This window comes from Xenopus laevis, chromosome 5S, assembly GCF_017654675.1.
Source record: "Xenopus laevis strain J_2021 chromosome 5S, Xenopus_laevis_v10.1, whole genome shotgun sequence".
Taxonomy (NCBI): domain Eukaryota; kingdom Metazoa; phylum Chordata; class Amphibia; order Anura; family Pipidae; genus Xenopus; species Xenopus laevis.
In genome coordinates this window covers 120,205,773-120,229,461 of record NC_054380.1, presented here as the reverse complement: position 1 = coordinate 120,229,461, position 23,689 = coordinate 120,205,773, and the positions used below count along the sequence as shown (strand labels likewise).

The 23,689-nt window shown below is 39.0% G+C and overlaps 1 protein-coding gene across 1 annotated transcript; it reads left to right on the top strand.

Annotated features, from left to right (window-relative positions):
- Window positions 1-16,091: 16,091 nt before the first annotated feature.
- LOC108718220 (eotaxin) lies at window positions 16,092-23,264 on the top strand. The gene is made up of 4 exons (XM_018265906.2): window positions 16,092-16,390; window positions 18,796-18,916; window positions 20,337-20,496; window positions 23,014-23,264. Exons 1-4 carry the CDS (start codon window positions 16,297-16,299, stop codon window positions 23,071-23,073), a joined length of 435 nt encoding a protein of 144 aa, XP_018121395.1. The 5' UTR covers window positions 16,092-16,296; the 3' UTR covers window positions 23,074-23,264.
- Window positions 23,265-23,689: the final 425 nt, after the last annotated feature.

Here is a 23,689-nt window from a genome sequence, read left to right as displayed (position 1 = left end):
GTGTGGGGACAGTTTTTTTTTTAAGGAATCTAACCATTGCACACTGAGGTGGGGAGAAGAGATTGCCAACCACCCCCCCCCACCTCTTTATTCCACTAGCCATACCAGAGTGTTCAAGCCCATCCCCAGGTCATTTGTTTGTACCCACTCACACAGAGCAGGTAAGGGGGACAGGATCCATTTACTTATTAAATCCATACTCCAATCCAATCAAAGTCAACATTAATTGGATCCCTGGTGCCAGCTACTGTATTACCTTTTGTGGCTTTATGAAAGTTGATTATACCCATTCATTGATAATACCCTGCTCTTTATCAGTAATTAAACATACATTTAGGGGGTTACTTATCCAAATCTGAATTTTTCTGACTTTTTAATTTAAAAAAGTCTAACCAAACTAGAATCCAAGATTTGACCTTATTTATTATTTAAAAAGCTTGATTTAATCTGATGGGAGAAAAATCGAGCAAAAACCTTAATCATACGATTTTTTTTTCCCGAATTGCTAAATTTTTTTGGATTTTTGCCCAAAATAGTCGGATGTTGGGGTGAATTCCAGCACAGACCACAGAAATTTCCAAATAGGATAGGGACCTCTTCCATTGACATATACAGTAAAACCTCTGCAGGTCTGAGATTGGCAGATTTTCAGATTATGACTTTTTGCAGCTCAGGGTATAATAAATACGTTTTTTTTCCCCACAAAAATTCGGATTTTATAGTAGAAATACTCAAATTTTTCGAGTTTTTAACATTCAGACTTTGATAAACAAACCCCTTAGATGGGTGGCAATGATATACTGTATGCCTTTGAATAGCTTTGTCTTTGCTGCATGTATATGCACACACTTGTATCCTCACAACAATAATATAATAATCCTCTAATAACAAGACAATAGATTCTACATATCCATCAATTTCCATAGCTGTAGTCATATCTAATACTGGTCTGATTCTTTTGTCTCCCAAAATCATGTGCTATTCTTTGGTTTCTCTCTCTACATGATGTAACACTCTCATCCTCACATGCCGACCCGATGTTACTTCTCATGATTGTGGCTATACATTTAGAAACAAGCCCGGGGCTATTTCCTGTCTAGTTCTATTTGTGTTTGAATTTCACGATTTCTTTTTTCTGTAGATCTGACTTCTTTGTTTGGGCATCCAGAAAAATGATTGGCAGTTCCAAACAATCAAACATGCCAGACAGAGGAAATATACTCTCATTTGCTGATTCTACACAAAGAATGTCTGCACTTCATGCAAAATATTACTCTAGTCTGGTGTAAGATTATTTCTCATAACTCTCCCCTAGCTTTCTGTTGAACAGTGAAGTCTGCTGCATGGGACACCCTCTTCTTTACAATGAGCTCCTCTGCGCTATACACAAAAAATAGTTTCAATAGCCACATAGCAGTGCTATACAGTAAATATAGTTAATTATTATAAGCCTGTATGAGCCCGGTGTGGCTATGTCTTTGCATCTTTTATTTGAACGTGTCAGTAAATGGTTCCTTTTCTATTCTGAACTTGCATTTGTTGAGCACCAATTGAATTAAGCACAAATGGAGCAGTTGCACATGTAATTTATGATAAGGGCCTGCAGATTGTGATTAGATCTTGGTTGAATTAAAAAATAAGCTTGAACCTTATATGAGTTCCCAATATGAAGTGCGCTGCTGCATTAGTCTTCTCAAATTCCATTCCCATTTTGTGACCATTTATTGCCACCTCAAATTGATGTTAAAAATGCCATTAATACCTGGCCTAAAACTGGACACATCTAAAATACCAGTAAAGTAGGGAAAGTTCAACTCAAAAGACTGTCCAATTCTCCAAGCCGATTCAAAATTCATCCATCGGTGAACCAGCAGACATGGCAGGGGCAAGCTATTGAGTTCATAAACAAATGCAAGTAAAACTTTGGATGCAAGCCACCATTTTTTTTTACATAATGCAGCATTTCCCCCGTAACTCTAGAGCAATTGCAGCTGTGCTTGAAGACTTGAAGGGCAGGGTGGATGCAGTGGAAACCATGCAGAAGCACAGGAATGTGTTTCAATATGGCATCTGAATTGCATTGATATGGGAATGTATCCCTTATTTAAGAGCACCTACATTAATGGTGGATTTGCAAATGACCCCTTGTATGTTGTGTCCATCTGGGCAAGGGTAATTCTAGACCCAAATCTACTTTTGCAATGCCACCACCTGCGATTATCTTTTCATTGCTGGAGGGGGTCCAAAAGGAGCTGCTTTGCTAGTGCAGAGAGAGCAATTACATTCTTTAGAAGAGCTACATTTATAATTTAACAACCATAAAAATGGCTCTTAAAGTTCCATTTTTGCTGTCTCTGGTAATTTGTGGGGCACTACCACCAGAAGCAAGGTTCTCATCTTCAGCTTCATGGCAGAAACCATTGGTGTAATTTGTAAATTGTAATATTTGTTATAACACTGAAAGGGTTTTATCTGTAAGTATCCCTCTGTTTTTCTGTGAATGCTGCATCTGACGTACAGTATATACTTGTCTGTTGAGAAAGAAGAAGTTGGCTGAGTAAAAACCCTTCGCTCTATGAACGATAAGAGATGCCAGTGTCAGTGAAACACCGGGTGACTCATAAATAAGCACATGGCTGATATGAGCACATCATTGTGGTTATTCATCCTTGTGTAAGTGGATTGGAAGTCAGCGAATTTCCATACTTTACTGTTTGAATGAATAAAAATTAGTTCTTTTGTTCAGAACTAGCACTGCTTATAGGTGGTTTTATGATGGTACCCCAATAAGAGCATGGCATTAAACATATTTTTATTTTTTTTCTCCTTCTTTACTGCTTCCAGCGCTGGTTCCTTATGTTTCCAATAAATGAAGTTAATACGATATGTACGAAATTAAAGTGGACCTGTCACCCAGACACAAAAATCTGTATAATAAAAGTCCTTTTCAAACTAAACATGAAATCCAATTTCTATTTTTTATTAAAGCATTCATAGCTGTTGTAAGCTCATTTAAAAATCTCAGCTGTCAATCAAATATTGTCTGCCACTCCTCTATGCCAGTGGCATAGAGGCGGGGCAGACAATTACTTTCACTTTCCATTCAGCACTTCCTAGATGTCACTGCTCTCCACACATTCCCCCATTCTCTTTACCATTTAATTGTATAACCAGGGCATCGGGATGGACATCGGGTCCCCTATTCTGGTGCACAAACAAGATTCTGAGATGATACAATGCTTGTCTTAATAACAGTGTCCACAAAATGGCTGCTGCCTGCTTGCTATAATTTTGAAATCCCATACTGAAGGAAGCAAGATTCAAATAATTTATATTGTGTAATTAAAGTTAATTTTGCTTGACTAATGTAATGAAATAGGATTTTGAATATTTTTTTTGGGTGACGGGTCCCCTTTAAGGGAGGAAAGGAAAATGAGTTTGGAGTAATGCCAATAGAACATTTTCCATTGAAGCACTTTTATTATAGATGAATATACATATAGCAGTTGGTCACTTTTTTGGGGTGAGTTCTTTGATTTTTCTTCCCCGTTTTTTCATTGATTATATGTACAGTCCTTCAGTTAAATTCAAGAAGCTGCTTGGATGCAATGGTTTCAAGAATAAGTATCAAGTTCCAATTTCTTTCGATTCAGTATATAATGACCTGAATTTATGAAAAATGTAATCTTTGTAATATTTAAAACATTCATGATCACATGCAAAGCCCTGTAATGCCATATATATGTCATATCCCATATCACATGCACAGCACTGGTAGTGAGAGTGGAACTCTCCCTGTTAAGGGAGTTATACACAGGCCGCTTAAAGCTGCCGTGTCGTGGGGCGTGTATGGGGTCCTCCAATGGGCTTCCCTGATCGATTTCAATAGGGCAAGGCTAAAAATCCCATTAGATTGCATACCGCATCTGTTCGTTGATGCGGTCCTGCGATCCGACCGCCTGTATTGTCAGCATTATTATTCAATCGTGGGCCCTATGGATCAGTCCGATATTGCCCGTCTCAATGTGGGCATATCGGGGAGAGTTCCGCCCGTTTGGCAAAATCGCCCAAATGAATGGATCTCTCTGTGTATGGCCACCTTTAGTGTGAGTTAGGGGTAAATGGGGTTCTTTTGTCATGTAAATAACCTTACTACTTAAATTTTCATTTTACGTAAATTTGATTTGGGATAATTCAATAGGAGTGGATAATGATTTTCAATTATTTTCATTATTTGGATCTTCTATAGTAGAGGACATTCAAGCAGGAGCAGTGTGGGGTTAGAATGATGTGCAGTATCCATGCCAATGATAAGGAATTAGAAGCACAGAGGTTAGCGAGACAGCAAGAGCCATCAAGTCAGAGTCTTAACTCAAAAGAAAGGTAGCGATCTGTTCATTGATGCTATTGCATTTCCTACTTGTTTTCAGTTGTAAAATGTGTTCTATATTTTCCATAGAGTTAATTAGGAAATTAATATATTCCATAGGTAAGCAATACTGCTTTAAAGCATGAGCTCCCAACACATGAAGTTTACAGTGACATACAGTTAGGATGGCTGTTTGTCCTGCCTGTTCTTATTTGCTTCTGTTTCAGTTTTGGAAGTGATAATGAGCTCACAGGAGAGCCTTTGCATGACTCAGGAGTTATTTGGGCCACGGGTGCTGTCTATCTAGTTGGGGTTTCATTACTCTGAGCACATGATATAAGACAAACTCATCATAGGAAAGTGTCTTAAGTAATGGGGAAGTGGGGAAGTGGTTACCCTCTGCAAACATATGACTGCCCTTATGATGATCTCATTATGTTATACCAATAACTTTAAACTTGCACCATATCTAAGTATTCTCTTTGTAGTTAATAGCGGAGATGTCAGTGGTAAGTTAAAGCTTAATTGTACGTGGATCACTTATAAACATACAGCCAGTCATTGGTCTGTCCAGTTTAGAGACCCGAAACATCACTAATGGGGGGTGGATAGACCCTGTGACAACATAAAGTGGGGAAAGAAGATGGCTATAGAATTACAGAACACCATGAGTGTTGGGCATTAAAGTGGTCAGGTTCAAACTTGTGAATAGAATAGGATGCTGTAGAATTTTTTTCTGCCCAAAGCAGCAGGCTTGTTACTAGTGGTGTAACTACCTATACAGCAGACACTGTGGTCGAAGGGGGAGCCCAGGTGAGTGGGTACTTTGAGGTTGCCACTCCCTGACCCCTCTCGTATTTCTAAAATATGATTGTAGCGCTATACTCTACTATAAGCTTCCTCCTAGTACATATGCTCCGGATGAGACCTTAAAACCTTAGGGAGTGAGCCTTCGCAGCGAGGTGGAAGCAGGGTGTAGTGCAACTGTAACTGTATTCAGGGTGCAAAGAATTGGGTGCCAGTGGTTCTTATAACTTAACCAAATAACAGATTTCTTGAGCACAGTATACAATCCTCATTGGAGTGTACATAGATCAGAACATTGCAGGTTCATACATTACAATGAATAGGCAGTACTCACAACACCTTTGGTCAGTATGATTCTCCTCAGAGATAGGAACAATACACCCAGCTTTCAACCTTTTCCCTAAGTGGAACCTGAGGGGAATCTATCTACCCTAGGTCTGTACACTTAGTCCCTATTCTGGGCAATGAGTACCCTGGGATCTTAATCCCACTACAATCCTCGTAGGAGCCTCAAGATGCTCAGTTGAATAATCTGACTGACTTTCACTCCTAGAGTGATCTATAAGGGTGAGTAGCCTATTCTTACTAGACCTGACCTGTCTAGGTTCCACTCGAGCTCTGCCTCCTGCATAGGCTAGAGCCAGCACAAGATGGACCCTGAAAGTATGGCTTCAGAGCCTTTTATATCCAAGCACAGTGCCATCTACTGGTCACTGTGAGAAATAGCAAGAGTCAACAGTACCCCTCCCAACTGTATTTTAGGACCCAGTTAGGTGTCTATGACATGGAGGGACTGCCTGCACAAAATACTAGGGGTGGCTATTTTACACATCCCTACATGATCATAGTGAAAGCCAGGAGATGTGGCACAAGCAGACTGCGAGCTGGTCCAAGGTAAGAAGGACTGTTAACACCAGGCCCCCTTAACAGAATTTTTTGCAGCCAATGAGCCCAAGTCACACCACTGCTTGATACCATTCTATCTAAAATATACGAAAAGTTTATGTAAAGGTGAAGGTTCTGCGTTGGCATTTAAACTGTCTCATACTGCTTTCTATCCAATAGATACTGTGCAACGTTTAACCACAAATTTCTTGAGTCCTTGATTTTGTATGAAAATATGTGATGAAACGGTTTGCAGGGTCTGTTTCCCATGAATAATATATATATATATATATATATATATATATATATATATATATATATATATATATATATATATATATATATATATATTGGATACCCTCTTCTCTCAGTGGTGGAACGGCCTATGGTGCATAGTACCAGCACATGTCTAAACATCAATCATTACATCATGAAAATTAATAGATATCAGGTGCAGAAAATCATTCTACCAAAAGCCTTGAAAAAAGGCACAAACAATGTTACACTCTCTTTGTATAGTTCTGGAAAATGTCTTTATTATGTATTATAACCTGTACCTAGACATTCATCATCCCAAAAGGAAATACAGTGAATAATACCACAATCACTATTATAAATAGTCTCAATGTGTAACAAAGTACTGGGAAGGACATGCACTAGTCTGTATCTATGGCAACTCTTAGATTTACATATATTTGTAAGTGATTTACAAATAAAAGATATTAAATCAATTCATCCAACTGCAAAAAAAAGTCTCACATAGAATACTCATTATAAAGTTATAGAAATTAGTGTGGCTTCTTTAAATAAGAGTGGTGGGGGCGTTTGATATCGTGCCCCACAAATGACTGAAATTCTCTCTGTATTTTCTGAAAAGTACTCCAACTAAATCCGCACAGATTTTTTTTACCTTATTTATCAATACATGTTCAAGTGGGAAAAAAATTGATAAAATAATGGAAAAAATCTGAATACCGTGACTTTGTTTGGATTTTTAGCTGAAAATTGCAACTTTTTTGGATTTGATGCCCGAAAACCATGAAAACTTTGGATTATTGCACAAAACCCAGCACAAAACAGGATATCTTTGGGACATCTTCCAGTGAATTCTACATGAACTTGGCAGGTCTAAGTTGGAGTACTTTTTTATTCGAACTTTTAACACCCTCGAGGTTTTAATAAATCCAGAAAAATTTGGATGTCATGTACCTGAGATGTAAAAATATGCAAGCCACTTATACCCTTAATGGGACTGCACTAGGCAAATCCATAATGGAAAAGGACCTTGGAGTCCTTGTAGATGATAAACTTGGCTGTAACAAGCAATGCCAGTCAGCAGTATCAAGGGCAAATAAGGTCTTGGGCTGTATTAAAAGGGGCATAGATTCACGGGTCATTCTTCCACTGTATAGCGCACTGGAAAGGCCCCATCTAGAATATGCCGTACAGTTTTGGTCTCTAGCTCTCAAAAAGGACATTATTGTATTAAAGAGGGTACAGAGAAGGGCAACTAAGTTGGTAAAAGGTATGGGAATTCTTAGCTATAAGGAAAGACTGGCCAAATAGGAGTTGTTCACGCTGGAGAAGAGGCACTTAAGGGGTGATATGACTATATATATGATATCTGATCATATAATAATCTCTCTATTTATTTAGCAGTAGGTCCTTCCAACTGACACATGGGCACCCATGCTGATTAGAAGAAAGGAGGTTCCGGCTAAATATTCGGAAGGGGTTTTTTACAGTGAGAGCTGTGAAGATATGAAATTCTCTCCCTGAATCAGCTGTACAGGCTGATACACTCAAAAGCTTTAAGAAGGGTTTGGATGAGTTATTAGCAAGTGGTTATGGAAGATAGCTCATAGTACAAATTGATCCAGGGGCTGGTCTGATTGCCATCTTGGAGTCAGGGAGAATTTTTTTCCCCATCTGAGGCAATTTGGAGAGGCTTCATCTGGATTAACTGGCAATTAGGCAGGTTATATATATATATATATATATAGACCTAAAAGGCTGAACTTGATGGAAATGTATCTTTTTTCAAACTAACTTACTATGTTACTATTTAACAAACCAGTTGGGCATTCTAATCTAATCTGTTAAAATTAAATGGATACATTTAAATACTCTGAAATCTGTTTTCTTAAACAGTGTCAAAGGTACATAATGATGCTATCAGGTTTCCCCATGTATTCTATCATTGCTGGGAATAATGTAATATTTTGCTCATCCTTGATATTAAGCTATTTTTGGTAACCATTTTATCATAGTAACCATCTAGTAATTACTTTATTATCCATCTCTAAATCACTCCATGGCAACTGAAACAGAATGACAAGATGTTCAATTGGAAGACATGAGTCAAGTTTCAAGGTAGGGGGTTACTCATAATCTCTTCTGAAAAAATGAATCAACTGAGGTCAAAGCTGACAAATATGAGTTCATTCAACAGCCCAGAGAATGGTGAACCCTAGTATACCATTTGTGCTACAATATCACCCCTTAAGTCACATTATCTTGAATGATCACTACTGAAAAATGTTAACATTTGTTGGATTTGATTCTAGTCTACTGCCACCATACTGGAGACCTCTTAATACAAGAGATCATTTGGTGAGGGAAAATTTTACATCCGATATGGATGACCTATGTTTCTTATTATGTAAATAGTATTCTGTGGTGAAAAGGATCAATACTTTTATCATCTGTATACAGGGATTCATTTTGTATTACAAGTTACCACATGTTTGTAATTTTACATGGTTTACATGAGTCCTTGTCAATGGAAAGACCATACAGGTTCTGAAGGATAGAAGATTTAGGCCAATGTAGAAGGGTAAAGTATTTGCCAACCTTTATCTTAGATTGTTCCCAAGAGAGGGGTTTGACCTGCCATAAATTTGAACCTGCTTTGCAGTTGGGTGGGGGGATCATATCCCTTGGCAGTTCCATATTTGGCAATGGGGTATCAGGGTTGTCTATAAAAGGGAAAGCCTCCACATACTCTATCTCCTTAGCTCTCTCTAGAAATAAGAGGCAGGCCAGGGTAATTAGTAGAGGAGTAAACTCTGAGAGGAGACAGGCAGGACTATACAGAGAGAGAGAAGTGAAGAAATGTAGTGAGTAACAGAGGAGTGAAGGCCATTGAATGTTAGCAAAAAGATTTTTATAAGCTATCCTTTGCTTAACAGGCAGCAGTGATAGGGATTTTACTAGTGGAGACACACGCTGCTATTTCAGGAGATTAGTGGCCCAGCTACAAATCACTTCTTCTTCAGACGACTAATCTCCCGAACTGCCTTCCTGCCTGCTAGAATTTAAAATTGCTGGCCTGAATGCTTTTTTTCCGAAGTAGTCCAACATTGCCTCACGAGGAAACTTCTGAAAGCCGGAGCGATCCAAGTGCCATTCCTCCGGTGATTTACATTCTAGCCAGCGGAAAGGCAATTCAGGGAGATTAGTCGCCCGAAGAAGAAGCGACTAATCTCCCCAAATCTTCACGTGTGTCTCTGCCTTTAGGAAGATCAGGATGATCCTAGTAGCAAAGTTTAAGGGGTAAATTTATCAAAGAGTGAAGTTCCGCCACTAGAGTGAAATTCCGCAGCTCTCAATTCATTTCTATGGGATTTTGAAAGGCGTATTTATCAATGGGTGAAAGTGAAAGTTCACCCTTTGATAAATACGCCTATAAAAATCCCATAGAAATGAATGGAGAGTGGCGGAATTTCACTCTAGTGGCGGAACTTCACTATTAACTTCACTCTTTGATAAATATACCCCTAAGATTGATTGTGGGGGGGGGGAGTGGGAGTCTGGGAGCACAGTTTGTAGGAGATTGCAATAGTCTGAAAAAGAGAAGATAAGAGGATAAATCAGTGTTTTAACTGTTACCTGAGAATAATGGGGGCATATCTTGGCAATATTACACAGGATAATTCAGCAGGTTTTGACAGCGGCATTGAAATGGTTAGAGAAGGAAAGGGACTGGTCCAAGATAAACCCAGGCAGCATGTCAAATTAACAGGATCAATGGTCATGTCATCAACAGTAATGCTAAAAGAAGGGGCAAGAGGGGGGTTGTGGGTGCACTCCTAAGGCCATATAAAAATATATATAAATACAATAATCCCCTGTCTAAAAAAAGAAAAACAGGGTTTTTTGTTACAAAGTTATGATCATAAAATTGGTAAGCCGCCATACCACGTCAAGGTAAACCCCATACGGCAGTCCCTAACCTGTTTACCTGTGATCAAAATTTAAAACCTTGGTTTCAATCTGGACTAGATCCTCCCCCACCACCTGCATATGCGGCTTTTGTAGGGGAGACTGCCCAGACCAACGCCCATAAAAAAAAAAAAAAAAATGTGATTGTGAAGAGACTATAATGAAGGAAAAGTAAAGTTGTATATATAAGTGCACACTTGTGTGTGTATGTGTGTGAGTATAAGTATAAGTACAGGTGTGAGTATAGATTTAGAGGGAGATGAAAAAGGAAAAGCTAAATGTGGAGTGTAATAGGTGTAATGTGTGTGGGTCTGTGCAAGTGTTACCTAGTGATAAGTGCAGCAAATATAATGAGTGTCTCACAGGCGCTGGTAATAAAAAGGCCAAAGCCTCCCCAGCCGCTAGCATTTGTGGCTTTTGAGGGAGAGAAATTGCCCAAACCAAGGATTAATAAAAAACAACAAGGACATAGGGCCACCGTTAATTTTAAGGGGTGGGTATGAGGGTGCACTAACCACATGAAGCTCAGCCACAGCTTCCGGCTACATTTCAGGTACAAGAGGGGGGTTGTGGGTGCACTCCTAAGGCCATATAAAAATATATATAAATACAATAATCCCCTGTCTAAAAAAAGAAAAACAGGGTTTTTTGTTACAAAGTTATGATCATAAAATTGGTAAGCCGCCATACCACGTCAAGGTAAACCCCATACGGCGGTCCCTAACCTGTTTACCTGTGATCAAAATTTAAAACCTTGGTTTCAATCTGGACTAGATCCTCTCCCACCATCTGCATATGCGGCTTTTGTAGGGGAGACTGCCCATACACATACACACACAAGTGTGCACTTATATATACAACTTTACTTTCCCTTCATTATAGTTAGTCTCTTCACAATCACATTTTTTTTTTTTTTTTTAAATGGGCGTTGGTCTGGGCAGTTTTTTTTTTTTTTAAATGGGCGTTGGTCTGGGCAGTCTCCCCTTCAAAAGCCGCATATGCAGGTGGCGGGGGAGGATCTAGTCCAGATTGAAACCAAGGTTTTAAATTTTGATCACAGGTAAACAGGTTAGGGACCGCCGTATGGGGTTTACCTTGACGTGGTATGGCGGCTTACCAATTTTATGATCATAACTTTGTAACAAAAAACCCCTTTTTTTCTTTTTTTAGACAGGGGATTATTGTATTTAAATATTTTTTATATGGCCTTAGGAGTGCACCCACAACCCCCCTCTTGTACCTAAAATGTATATGAAAATTCTTATTCCTGCTATACTACCATAGTCTTAAATTGGAGTCATTGTTGCCAAACTCATTATGTTATGCAAGTTTATGCAAGAAAGTTACAGTTCTGCTGCGTCAAACTCTACTTCCAACATGTGTTCCATTGATCAGCAGCTGTGGTGCAGGAATTATTTCATCTGACCCTCTTCTACCCATTACATAATCATAAGGCATTTGCAGGGAGCTGTTTATCGGACCAAAAATCATTGTTTTCAGCAAAAAAAGTGCCCCAGCAGGAAATTCCTACTCTATTTAGGTTGTACCATCAAGTCCTTACCAAGTAAAAGCACATGTTAGATCTTGCCCTGTCAGCGGAGTCTGTTGTTCTGCTGAAAAAAAAATACATGTTTTTAGAGAGGGAGAAACAAGGACAGATAAAACAAGTAAGATGAGAATCTGTATGTTTCTCCATACTGTATCTGATTGTTCTGCACGATGATTTGCACACGGCACAATATGCTCTGCTAACCAAGAAATTGTGTGCATGACTAGTCTCATTCCATTTCACTTAAAGGGATTCTGTCATTATTTTTATGGTGTAGTTTTTATTTTGTAAATTACACTATTTAAACTGCAAATACTTCACTTTACCATGTAAAATTGAATTCCTAACCCAACAAGTGTATTTCTTTCTAGTTGTAATATTGGTGTGTAGGCAGCCATCTCAGGTCATTTTGCCTGGTCATGTGCTTTCAGAAAGAGCCAGCACTTTAGGACGGAACTGCTTTCTGGCAGGCTGTTGTTTCTCCTACTCAATGTAACTGAATGTGTTGCAGTGGGACCTGGATTTTACTATTGAGTGTTGTTCTTAGATCTACCAGGCAGCTGTTATCTGGTTACCTTCCCATTGTTCTGCTGATGGGCTGATGGGGGAGGGGGTGATATCACTCCAACTTGCAGTGCAGCAGTAAAAAGTGACTGAAGTTTATCACATGACTGTGGGAACCTGTGCAATTGACAATTAAATACAAACAAATCAGTTTGCTCTTTTGAGAAACAGATTTCAGTGCAGAAGTCTGTTGAAGCAGCACTATTAACTGAGGCATTTTGGGGAAAAAATGACAGTATCCCTTTAACATAGGCAGCGCAGAAAATTTTCTGGGGGGGGGGGCAAAGTCATCAGTCAAAATCAACCTGTTTTTCTAGACAACCCCTCTATACAATGACTAGATGCCAAGTAGTCATTGGGTAGTGATATACATACAGAATGAATACAGAAGGGCTCAGACTTGGATTTGGTGGGTTCCCTTGTGTATCAGCCACAAGTAACCATGCACCCCAGGGCCCACTTACTGCACAATAATGCCCCACACACACACAGACAAGTCAACTAACACACAGTCTCTCTCACACACAGACGCAAGCAAATTTTGCCTGTCCCCTAGCAGATCTATATTCTGAAACAGTGTCTCCCACACAGATCCCTGAGGGACCCACCAAACACATAAGTGCACCCACTGCTGCCACTACACCTTAAATCTTTTGCTGCCCTCCATATGAATGAGTGGGGCTGTCTCTACCAAATATGGGGCCTAAGCTGAGTACTGGGTCCCCAAAAAAATGCACTGTGCTTTGTCACACCCTTTAGCCATAATTATCCATACATGCCAGTTCAGATTACTGCAGCGATGCATTATGAGCACATTATATCCAGACATAGCAATAAGATTACTGGAAAAAATGGGCAATAAACACATTCATCCCAAATATGCCAATGAGACAATGGTAGAAAATGGATTTACATTTAATGGGACATGGCAGAAGATACAAAAAGGTTTTGCCTCCTGCATTGCTGAAACCTTAAAGGGGTGGTCCACCTTTAAGTCAACTTTAAGTATGTTCTGGAATGACCAATTCTAATTTACTTATCAATTGGGCTTCATTGTTAATTTTTTTTTTAATTATTTGACTCTTTCCAGCTTTCTAATGGGAGCCACCGAACCCTTCTAAAAACAAATGCCCCATAAAGCTATAAATGTGCTGTTATTGCTACTTTTTTATTACTCGTCTGTCTTTTTAGACCCTCTCCTATTCATATTCCAGTCTCTTATACAAATCAATGCATGGTTGCTGCGGTTATTTGGACCCTAGTAACCAAATGTCTGAAATTACAAATAGGAGAGCTGCAGATTAAAGGGTAAATAACTCAAAAAACCACAAATAATATAAAATGAAAATCATTTGCGTATTGTCTCAGAATATCACTTTCTACATCATAATAAAAGTTAAATCAAAGGTGAACAATCCCTTTAATGATTAAAAATGACCATGCATTCCCCAGTGGAACACACTGTCATCTTTACATATTTTCATCTTAAGAAGAGAGAATTTCTGGGCAGCTAGCAACAAACAGCTAGCAGGGCCCAGCAGGTCCAGAAGAGAAGTAAGTACCCCTATGTTTGAGGGCAAAATTCTGGGGGGTAAGGTTTAGGCAAATTCCCCTGTCGGAGCCTATATAAGGCATCGACTTACTGAGGCACTTCTTTGGCCTCAGAACTTTCAGATGCAGGATTGAAGACCTTAGTGGCCTGACCAAGTGGAAGGCTGTTTCCTTCAGGACTAGTAAGTGGCTAGTAGTGGGGTGTGAGCACAGGCAATCCTGGGGCGGTGGAGATCCCCAATGCTGCCCCTCTCAAAAGGGGGGCCACATGGCTAGTGCAAAGAATGCAGCGCTCTCTGCACTAGAAATAGTTCCAGATCCTATTTTATGATGTTATTCAAGCAAAATAAACTTCAATTACACTATATAAATTGTTTAAATCTTGTTTTTTTTTGTCTTGTAATTCACAATCACCTGAAGCAGGCATCGGCTATTTTGTGGATGCTGTTATTGAGGCAAGCTTTGTGTCACTCCAAAATCTATTTTATGCACCAGAGTGGGGGAACCTGATGCCCATGTCCATCCATGCACTGACTACAAAATAAGATGATGAGGAGGGAGGGGGGATGTGGGGAGAGCAGTGATATCTTAGAAGTGAAGAATGGAAAGTGAAAGTAATTGCCTGCCCTGCCTCTATGCCTAAAGCACAGAGGAAGGGCAGGCAACATTTAATTGAGAGCTGAGCATTTTAATTAAGGTAGGGATGTTTGAAATAATAAAAAAAATGGTTTCATGATTCATTTCATATGGACTTTTATTGTACATCTTTTTGGGTGACAGGCCCCAGTTTAATCCCAGCATTGTTGAGAGTTGGGAGAAGGGAGCTTTTTCCCTTTCCAAGTTAAAACATTCCCTGATAGTTCTTTATTAGTCAAGAGTGTCAGGTGTCCCTAGTCTTCAAAAATGTAGGCACCATGAGAGTCTGTCTCTTTGGACCTCATTTGCTAGAAGAGCTGGATGGCGCTGGAGAGCCGGAGGTAGTAGGTCCCAGTAGAAGAAGCAGAAATGAATAGCTTGAGAGTTTATAGTGTAGTTTTTATGTCTAAATTACACTGTTTATACTGCAAATAATTCACTATACCATATAAAATTGTATTTGTAGTTGTACTATTGGTGTGTAGGCATCATCTCTGGTCATTTTGCCTGGTCATGTGCTTTCAGAAAGAGCCAGCACTTTAGAATGGAACTGCTTTCAGACAGGCTGTTGTTTCTCCTACCCTACTCAATGTAACTGAATGTGTTGCAGTGGGACCTGGATTTTATTGAGTGCTCTTCTTAGATCTACCAGGCAACTGTTATCTTGTGTTAGGGAGCTGCTATCTGCTTACCTTCCCATTGTTCTTTTGTTTGGCTGCTGGGGGTAGAGGGGGGATATCACTCCAACTTGCAGTACAGCAGTAAACAGTGACTGAAGTTTATCAGAGCACAAGTCATATGACTGGGGCAGCTGGGAAACTGACAATATGTCTAGCCCCATGTCAGATTTCAAAATTAAATATAATAAAATCTGTTTGCTTTTTTGAGAAATGGCTTTCAGCGTAGGAGTCTATTAACTGATGCGTTTTGAAAAAAAAAAAATTTCCCATGATAGTATCCCTTTAAAGAGTCAGGAAGAAGGTAGCTAGTTAGGCAGCAAGTGGGCCTAGGGCCAAATTAGTAGGGATTACATATTTACTAACCTGTAATACCAACCCGAGCCTCGGCTGGTAATTTACTGACTATACCGGTAAAATGCCAGCCAGGTGGCAACCCTAGAGGTGCTGGATATTCTTTAATTTATACTATATGTGAGTCTCTTTGATTTCACCTGCAAACATCCCCTAGAGCAGCGGTCTGTTCATGCCAAGAATTATAGTTCTGCAGCAGCTGGGAGTAACATATTGAAGATATTACCAAGTCTACTGCAGGTGGGTTTGCTGCCATGCAACCATGGCGGGAAAATAGGTCACTAGAGTTCTGCCTTGCAGTCTGTGCAATGTTTGGAGCAACAAGGCTGTTTTGTTTATAGAAGACGCAGAGAAAGCAAAGAAAACTTGTATTATGAAGTTTGTGGGCGAGTCAGTATAGTTGCACTTATTATGCTAGGATCATGTGCTTATTTTCTCTCCCCGGCTGACCCTCCCTGCACTGTTTTAGCTCAAGCCGAAGAGAATACGAAAGTGATGGCACCGAGGAAATTTCTCTGTGTTTTCCACTGCTGTGGGTTTTTCTAAAGCAGTCTCCTAGTGTTGCAATCGCTTACTCCTCCTCTAAGAAAGAAGGAGGAGGTGAGAAACCACCGAACATATACAGAAGTACATAGGCAGCAGTAAGTAGCCAGCTAGGATCACTCAGGTCTCGGGAAACAATGACAGCACAAAAAACAATGCTGAGAGTCCTGATGCTGGCGTTGACTCTGCTCTCCTTGGGCCTGCTGTCCTCCGGGCAATCAGAGATTGACTGTAAGTATGACGTTCACCTTCTGTATTGGGAGAAAGGAGGGAATAAAGAAAGTTCAGGTGTAACTCTATGCATACCAGTTGATTTGGTACAAGCCTATAAGCCTGCATAGAATCAGGGGAATTAGAGGCTCGGCCCTGTAGATTTCACAATATATGATCTATTAGCAAGTTAAAAGATATACAGTATATTTACTGATAATACACTGTTGGTCCAGGGACTAACCCAGTTTTGGCATTTTGGAACTGGCAAGTATTTGTCCCTTCTAAATTAAACATTGCCTTGCATTCCTCTAGATCAGCTAAAAGTTACATAGAATTAGAAGATAGGAAGGATTTATCACTTTACAAAGGGTGTAACTTGATGGACTTTTTTCAACCTCACAGACTAAGTAAGTTTGATTTCTCTTGCATTTGAAACACAGATGGTTGTAATATAGCAGATGAATATCTCATTTGTAACTATGACCATTTGGAACTAAAACTGAGCCAATGCTTCATATTTGCCAACGTAACCCCCATTCTACGGCATCAGTGGTGCATCGATTTCTGGTCTTTTTCACTGCACTACACGTACAGCCAATTTATTAGCATCCGAATGACAACGATAGATAGGACTTAGCTCAAAACATTCCGGCTCTTAGAAGATTTGTGCTTAATTAAGCTAATAATTATAATCTCCTTAATTACATAAACTGCTCACCCAGTTAGTCTCCCTCACTTTTGTGTACTTTATATACCCCAGTTCCTGCGCTAGTGGGTTTGCAGAAACTTCTACAATATATATAAATCTTCAAAAGGGAACACACTCACCAAATGAACCATGTGGCCCGGATGCGTCGCCCTGAACCCGTAGCTGGAGGTGAAACTCAAATTTTCGAAGCAACATGCCAATCACTTCATATGCCACTCATAAGATAAAAAGTGATTTTTATTTCAGCAATTTAAAAGCATTCACATCCTGTGAATGTGAATGCTTTTAAATTGCTGAAATAAAAGTCGATTTTTATCTTACGAGTGGCATACGGAGTGCTTGCCAGCCTTCTTCGATATCTAAATGATAAACCCAAACATGAATGGGACTAATTATTACTAATTATTACAGCATGGGATACACCATTCAGCAACCAGAGTACAAACCACCTGTACCCCTCTATTCTAAGTAATATAGAATATTTAGAACACCATTGTGGGGATTAGCACCCACATGAGATATATATCGCTCATACTGAAGACAGCGATAGACAAATCTGCATCTATGTTCACATTGATTTGAATAATACAGTGCAGAATAGTTTGGTTAACATTGGGCAGGAACTGACCTGAATCCGTTGTGAATCGAGGTAAATAACATGTGGCCAAAGATGAACCCTTACCAAAATGGTCAGGACAGAACTAACATTGGCTCATATATATAAATATATATTTTTACAAATTGGCGAGAGAAAAGTCAGTCTGTCTGGCTGAGGACATTTCTCTTTTGAGAGGTGGGAGTTTGTGAATGCGGGTGCTGAATAATGTGAATAATGGAACCGTGGCCTAATAACAAGAACAGTCAAAGGGTCATTGTTGTTACTGTAAGTAAATGTACAATTCTTAGACTCCCTAACCTGACAAAGACATAGAAATTCCACATGTCACCAGTAAACCAAACAGAATGTCCTGCACAGCCGTATGTTGGTAGCGTTGCTTAACTCTGCAAGTATTAAAAGCATGCGTTGGTTGTGTCTCTGTGCAGAAATCGCCAGGCATAATCCATTACAACTGGAAACTCTTTATTACAGACAAAAGCCGCAATAAACCTGGGCAAATACTCATAACAGTAAAAGCAAAACACTTACATAGTTACATAGTTACATAGTTAAATTGGGTTGAAAAAAGACAAAGTCCATCAAGTTCAACCCCTCCAAATGAAAACCCAGCATCCATACACACACCCCTCCCTACTTTTAATTAAAATTCTATATACCCATACCTATATTAACTATAGAGTTTAGTATCACAATAGCCTTTGATATTATGTCTGTCCAAGAAATCATCCAAGCCATTCTTATAGTCATTAACTGAATCAGCATCACAACATCACCCGGCAGTGCATTCCACAACCTCACTGTCCTGACTGTGAAGAACCCTCTACGTTGCTTCAAATGAAAGTTCTTTTCTTCTAGTCTAAAGAGGTGGCCTCTGGTACGGTGATCCACTTTATGGGTAAAAAGGTCCCCTGCCATTTGTCTATAATGTCCTCTAATGTACTTGTAAAGTGTAATCATGTCCTTAAATACTATAAGTCTGGCAATAAAGCAGCAGTGGGCATACTAGAGTGGGTAATAGAAAATAATATTTAATGAGCATTCATACACTTTCTATGGTAATTGAGTATATGGACTATTTACTGTTTTGTATTACAGACCGCAGACCCATTAAAGTCAACATTGAGTGCTGCACGGCTGTTTCCAAGGCCAGGATTCGATATCCAATCACTAGCTACAAGGAGCAATCTGCAGCCAATCTCTGCGTGGATGCTATTATGTAAGTACTTTGGGGGCAATAAATAGGGTATGTCATAAATACATAAATTGTCCACCGTATCTAAGTATTGTTCATCAAAGCCTATAGACGACCCTGTGTCATTCTAGATGAATTTTTTAGATGAATCCTGCGAGTGCTGCACAGGGTATTTTACATGGACAGTTTATATATATATATATATATATATATATATATATATATATATATATATATATATATATATATATATATATATATATATATATATATATATACAAATACAAGATTCCTCTGCACTCAACTCATTATCAATATATTTAAGACAGCGACATTTTGTGCATACTGCTACTGAAAAATGCCTTACCCTTTAAACAACACAGGGATTGTTTGTCCATATATTGCAATATATTTAAGCTGGCCAACTACGTCACAGTCATCCCATATCTGGCCAGTCCTATGCTCAATTTTATCTGATTCATTAAGAATTCTATCGCTTCATTATACATTTTACAAAGGGACTAAGTTTTATCTGCAACTTACTAGCTGCTTTCAAAGTAAAACTCCCAAACTTGGCTGCCCTTTTATTAGACACCAGTGGGATCACCTGACTATAGCTGGGAAGGGTGGGAGCTACAACATGGAGCTGGTCACTGCTCCTGTATAACTATAACAAACAAGGGAAAGTTGTGCTCACCACTAATGTTTAAAACCATTAGGCGGGGGTGCAATGAGTCTGTGACCACAAAATACATATAGACAAATACAAGAGGTATATATTCATACACATTAAACACATGGAAAGCACTATATATATATATTTATGAAATATACAGTATATATATATATCAATATATTTATATTGTATCCTCTCCTCTGTGTGCTGTAAATGCTATAGACATGGTAAAATTTTCAAGGTGCTCTTGGCGGAGAAGTTTGGATTCTGTTGTGCAATGTGCTTAAAATAAAGTCACCGTTGTTGTTTTTTTCTCAATAGGGTGTGTCAGACTGATTTTCATGTATTATTTGACTAGGAAAAAATCCAGAAGGCACACCGTTAAATTGCTCATAGAAATGGGTGATTTATTTAGCCCATGAACATCCGCAAAAAGGGCAAAGGATGTTCATGGGCTAAATAAATCACCCATTCTAATGAGCAATTCAGTGGTGTGCTTCTGGATATTTTTTCTGTACTGACGTATGACCCCGTGCAAGGGAGGTATCTTCTAGCACCCAGCACTTTCAACAAGTGAATACTATTCAGGTCGAGCACTCCACAATCATGCAGTATTACATTTGACTGTGCACCCTGTCATACAAACATTAGCATTTGACTATTTTGGGGAGACAAAGAGAGTGATGGAAAGTCAAATGCCTTTAGGATGGTACTCTGCACTTTCAGAATTCTTCCATTTAAAGTAGAAATGGATTTTTTTTATTCTAGATTCCGGACTTCCAACCATGGATCATTTTGCGTTGACCCAAAAGCCAAATGGGTGCTTAAAAAGTTAAAGAAACTTAACAATGGGGAAAGCAAAGCACCTCGAAAACCAAAGAAGGGAAGGAAAAATCAGAAGAAAAAGAAACCAAAACAATCAAGGGCTGTAAGTATTCGATCTGGAATAAACTAAGTTCATTAATCAATAATAGTTTCATTATTCTCATAGACCTTGAGTCTCAGAGCCTGTTAGTGGTCACAACCTCTGCCTCTTTAGGTATATGCCTCCCTGTTTTCCATAATTATTACTGATGAGCCTATATGAAAAGTAGGATGTATGCAGGACATACAGTATAGGAAAGGAAATGATGCATTATTCTGACAGTAATCTCAGTGTAACACCAGCTAAGCGTGTGTTTGAGCACATTTAGAGGCTGTAGGAAAATCATCCAGACTTTTTTTGCTTAAAGTTAGCACCCCTCATTTTGTTATAGGTCCTTTCATCTTTCTTAAGAATAGCATTTACTAAAGTTTAGTACTTAGTAAAAATTGACTTAGCTTGTTCCAGTTAAGTCAATGCTGTGAGTGACCATCAATTTGCATAGCACCCATTTACAGTAAATACCACCAGGAAACCACCACCAATGACCATGGGTGCATAAGGAAATTCCCTTTATAGCAAGCGGATGTTTCCTCAACAGTCTATGATTTAATATATTTAATCATGCCCGAATCTAAAAATAAGACGGCAGTTTGTGTGATAGCAACAGGGCATCTCGTGGGTGAGATCATATGAATATTCTAACTTGTTATTTGGTCAGATGTCATTGACATTGAGGGGTGAGTCTTAGTGATCTACAGCCTTGATCAGGACCCCTGGTTTTTACTGAGGCATTTATAATGAATAACGAGCTGTAGTCAAAAATACCTTTAAATACCTTTTAAAGAAGCTGTTTGGGTTCTTTATGCTCTTCTTTTTCCATTCTTCTTATAGTCATGTCATTAGGGTGGTCAGATCTGTTAATGAGGTGTCATCCTCTAGAATTAGGGTTTCTGGGTTTTATTGGAACCCATCACTGCTCATATGGCAATAATGTCCATTACAGGCAAGGCCTTTATTGTATTTCTTTGGCCTGAAAATATTGCATTCTTTCCTACACTTGTTAATAAGTAGTATATGAGGTGTATGTATCCCTGTCCCATTAGTTGTGACTAGAGAGTTGGGATTAGTGGGGGACATTGACTTTGGAGACACTTGGGGGCAGGCATAGGAAATGAAGTAAAAATTGGCATTTTCAGCTTGTTCTGTGGTTGTGGCGTTGCCAACGCGGGTACCATCTTTTTACTGGACAGTCAGATCCCCACTGTGGTGTTTGTTGGGCTTAGCTAAACCAACTGTAATCCATGCTGACACACCTAACTTATAGAATGATAACTGGTCAGGAGATGATATTCAGCATAAAGCAAATATAATATTAAAATGGCCTTTTCCCCTGTACATAGGGGGTTTACCCACCATTTTCCAATATTATGCATACTGGACACACTGTTCTTATGGGAGAGGATATAGACAACTGACCTCAGAAGGACATTTGAGATCACTTAAAAAATATATATGCTGGGAGGGGTGTGTGTATGAATGCTGGGTTTTTATTTGGAGGGGTTGAACTTGATGGACTTTGTCTTTTTTCAACCCAATTTAACTATGTAACTATGTAACTATGAAAGGAGAACTAAAGACGTAGCTAGAAATGTTGTACATGATGTTTTGTGCTTCTGTACCAGCCCAAGGCAACTACAGCCCTTTAGCAGTAAAGATCTGTGTCTCCAAAGATGCCCCAGTAGCTCCCCATCTTCTTTTCTACTGATTCACTGCACATGCTCTGTGCTGCTGTCACTTACTGAGCTTAGGGACCCACTCACAATATACATTACACATAGAATAGAAATGTCACAATATAAGGCTGATTAGTAATTAATACAGATAATTACTACATGGCAGCACAGAAACCAGTGCAACTAGCATCAGAATTTAATAATCAGCCCTGTAGCTTCAGCTTATAATACAGACAAACCTCATTTTCTATTTGATAATTAGTGACGACCCCTAAGCTTAGCTTCTCAACAGCTGCTCAGATCCCACTGACAGTTTCCAAGATGGTGACCCCCTGTGACAAGTTTGAAGTCCTGGATCATTGCTGCTATTGACAAGCTGAAACTTTAGGCTTTTGCAATGAGTTCAGTATATAAAATATGCCATTTTTAACCTAATTTATTTTTTGGGTTAGTTCTCCTTGAAGTACAGGAAATGTAAATTATTTTGGGTGTAAAATAAAAACTTTTGCCTACATTTTGCCTTCTCCCTTCCACCCTTTCCCTGTTTGCATGTGGCACAAGGTGACGCTCAAGCTCTCATACCCATTTAACCCCTGGCACCAAATACGACATGGATCCCAAAACATCTAGGCTACAATTCCCTCTATTTACCCCTTTATATACCCCTAGGCAGTCATATCTGGGGAGCAAGTTTTAAGACACAATAGTATCAGATACTGCAATGTTTTGTTCAAACACCTTTTTATTTGCAAGAACAAAGCAATGGAAAGGCCGAGGTGGTTTGCACCTTCTCAGGATATTGCTTCAGAGATGAACTCACAGCTCCACCTTGTTCTTTCTTTTCTAGACTGTAAAACCATCTTGGTTTCCTCTGACAACAACAGCAACTGCTCCAGTACTGACATAAGGACATGTCCCACAATGCCTTGCGCCTGAAGACTGCCTGCACTGCTACTGAGACTTGTGCAGCAACAATGTCCTGTTTAAAGCTACGCCAGGATTATATTTTTGTATTTTTTTTTTTTTACTTTGTGTGCTTTTTTTTACATGTCTGGAGTCTATATTTATTGGTCTGCTAATAAACTATATATATATTTACATATAAACTGTTCAAGTGGTTTTGTTTCCTTAGGCTTGCTGCATCTCCTGGATCTTCCTTTTCATTAGTATTAATGTGGTTGTTCACCTTTAAATGAACTTTTAATATGATGTAGCAAGTGCTAGTCTGAGACAGTTTGCAGTTGGTCTTAATTTATTCATTATTAATTAATTATTATTATTTATTTATATATAATTTTTTTAATTTAGCTTTTGGATCAGCATCTCTCCGGTTTGCAATTTCAGCACTTATTGAGTTGCTAGGGTCCAATTTAACCTAGCAACAGAGGAGGGTCCGAATAAAAATAAAAGTAATAAAAAGTAACAATACAAGCGTAGCCTCACAGAGCAATAGGTTTTGACTGCTGGGGGTCAGTGACCTCCATTGAAAACTGGGTTCAGAAGAGTCCGAAGAGGAAGGCAAA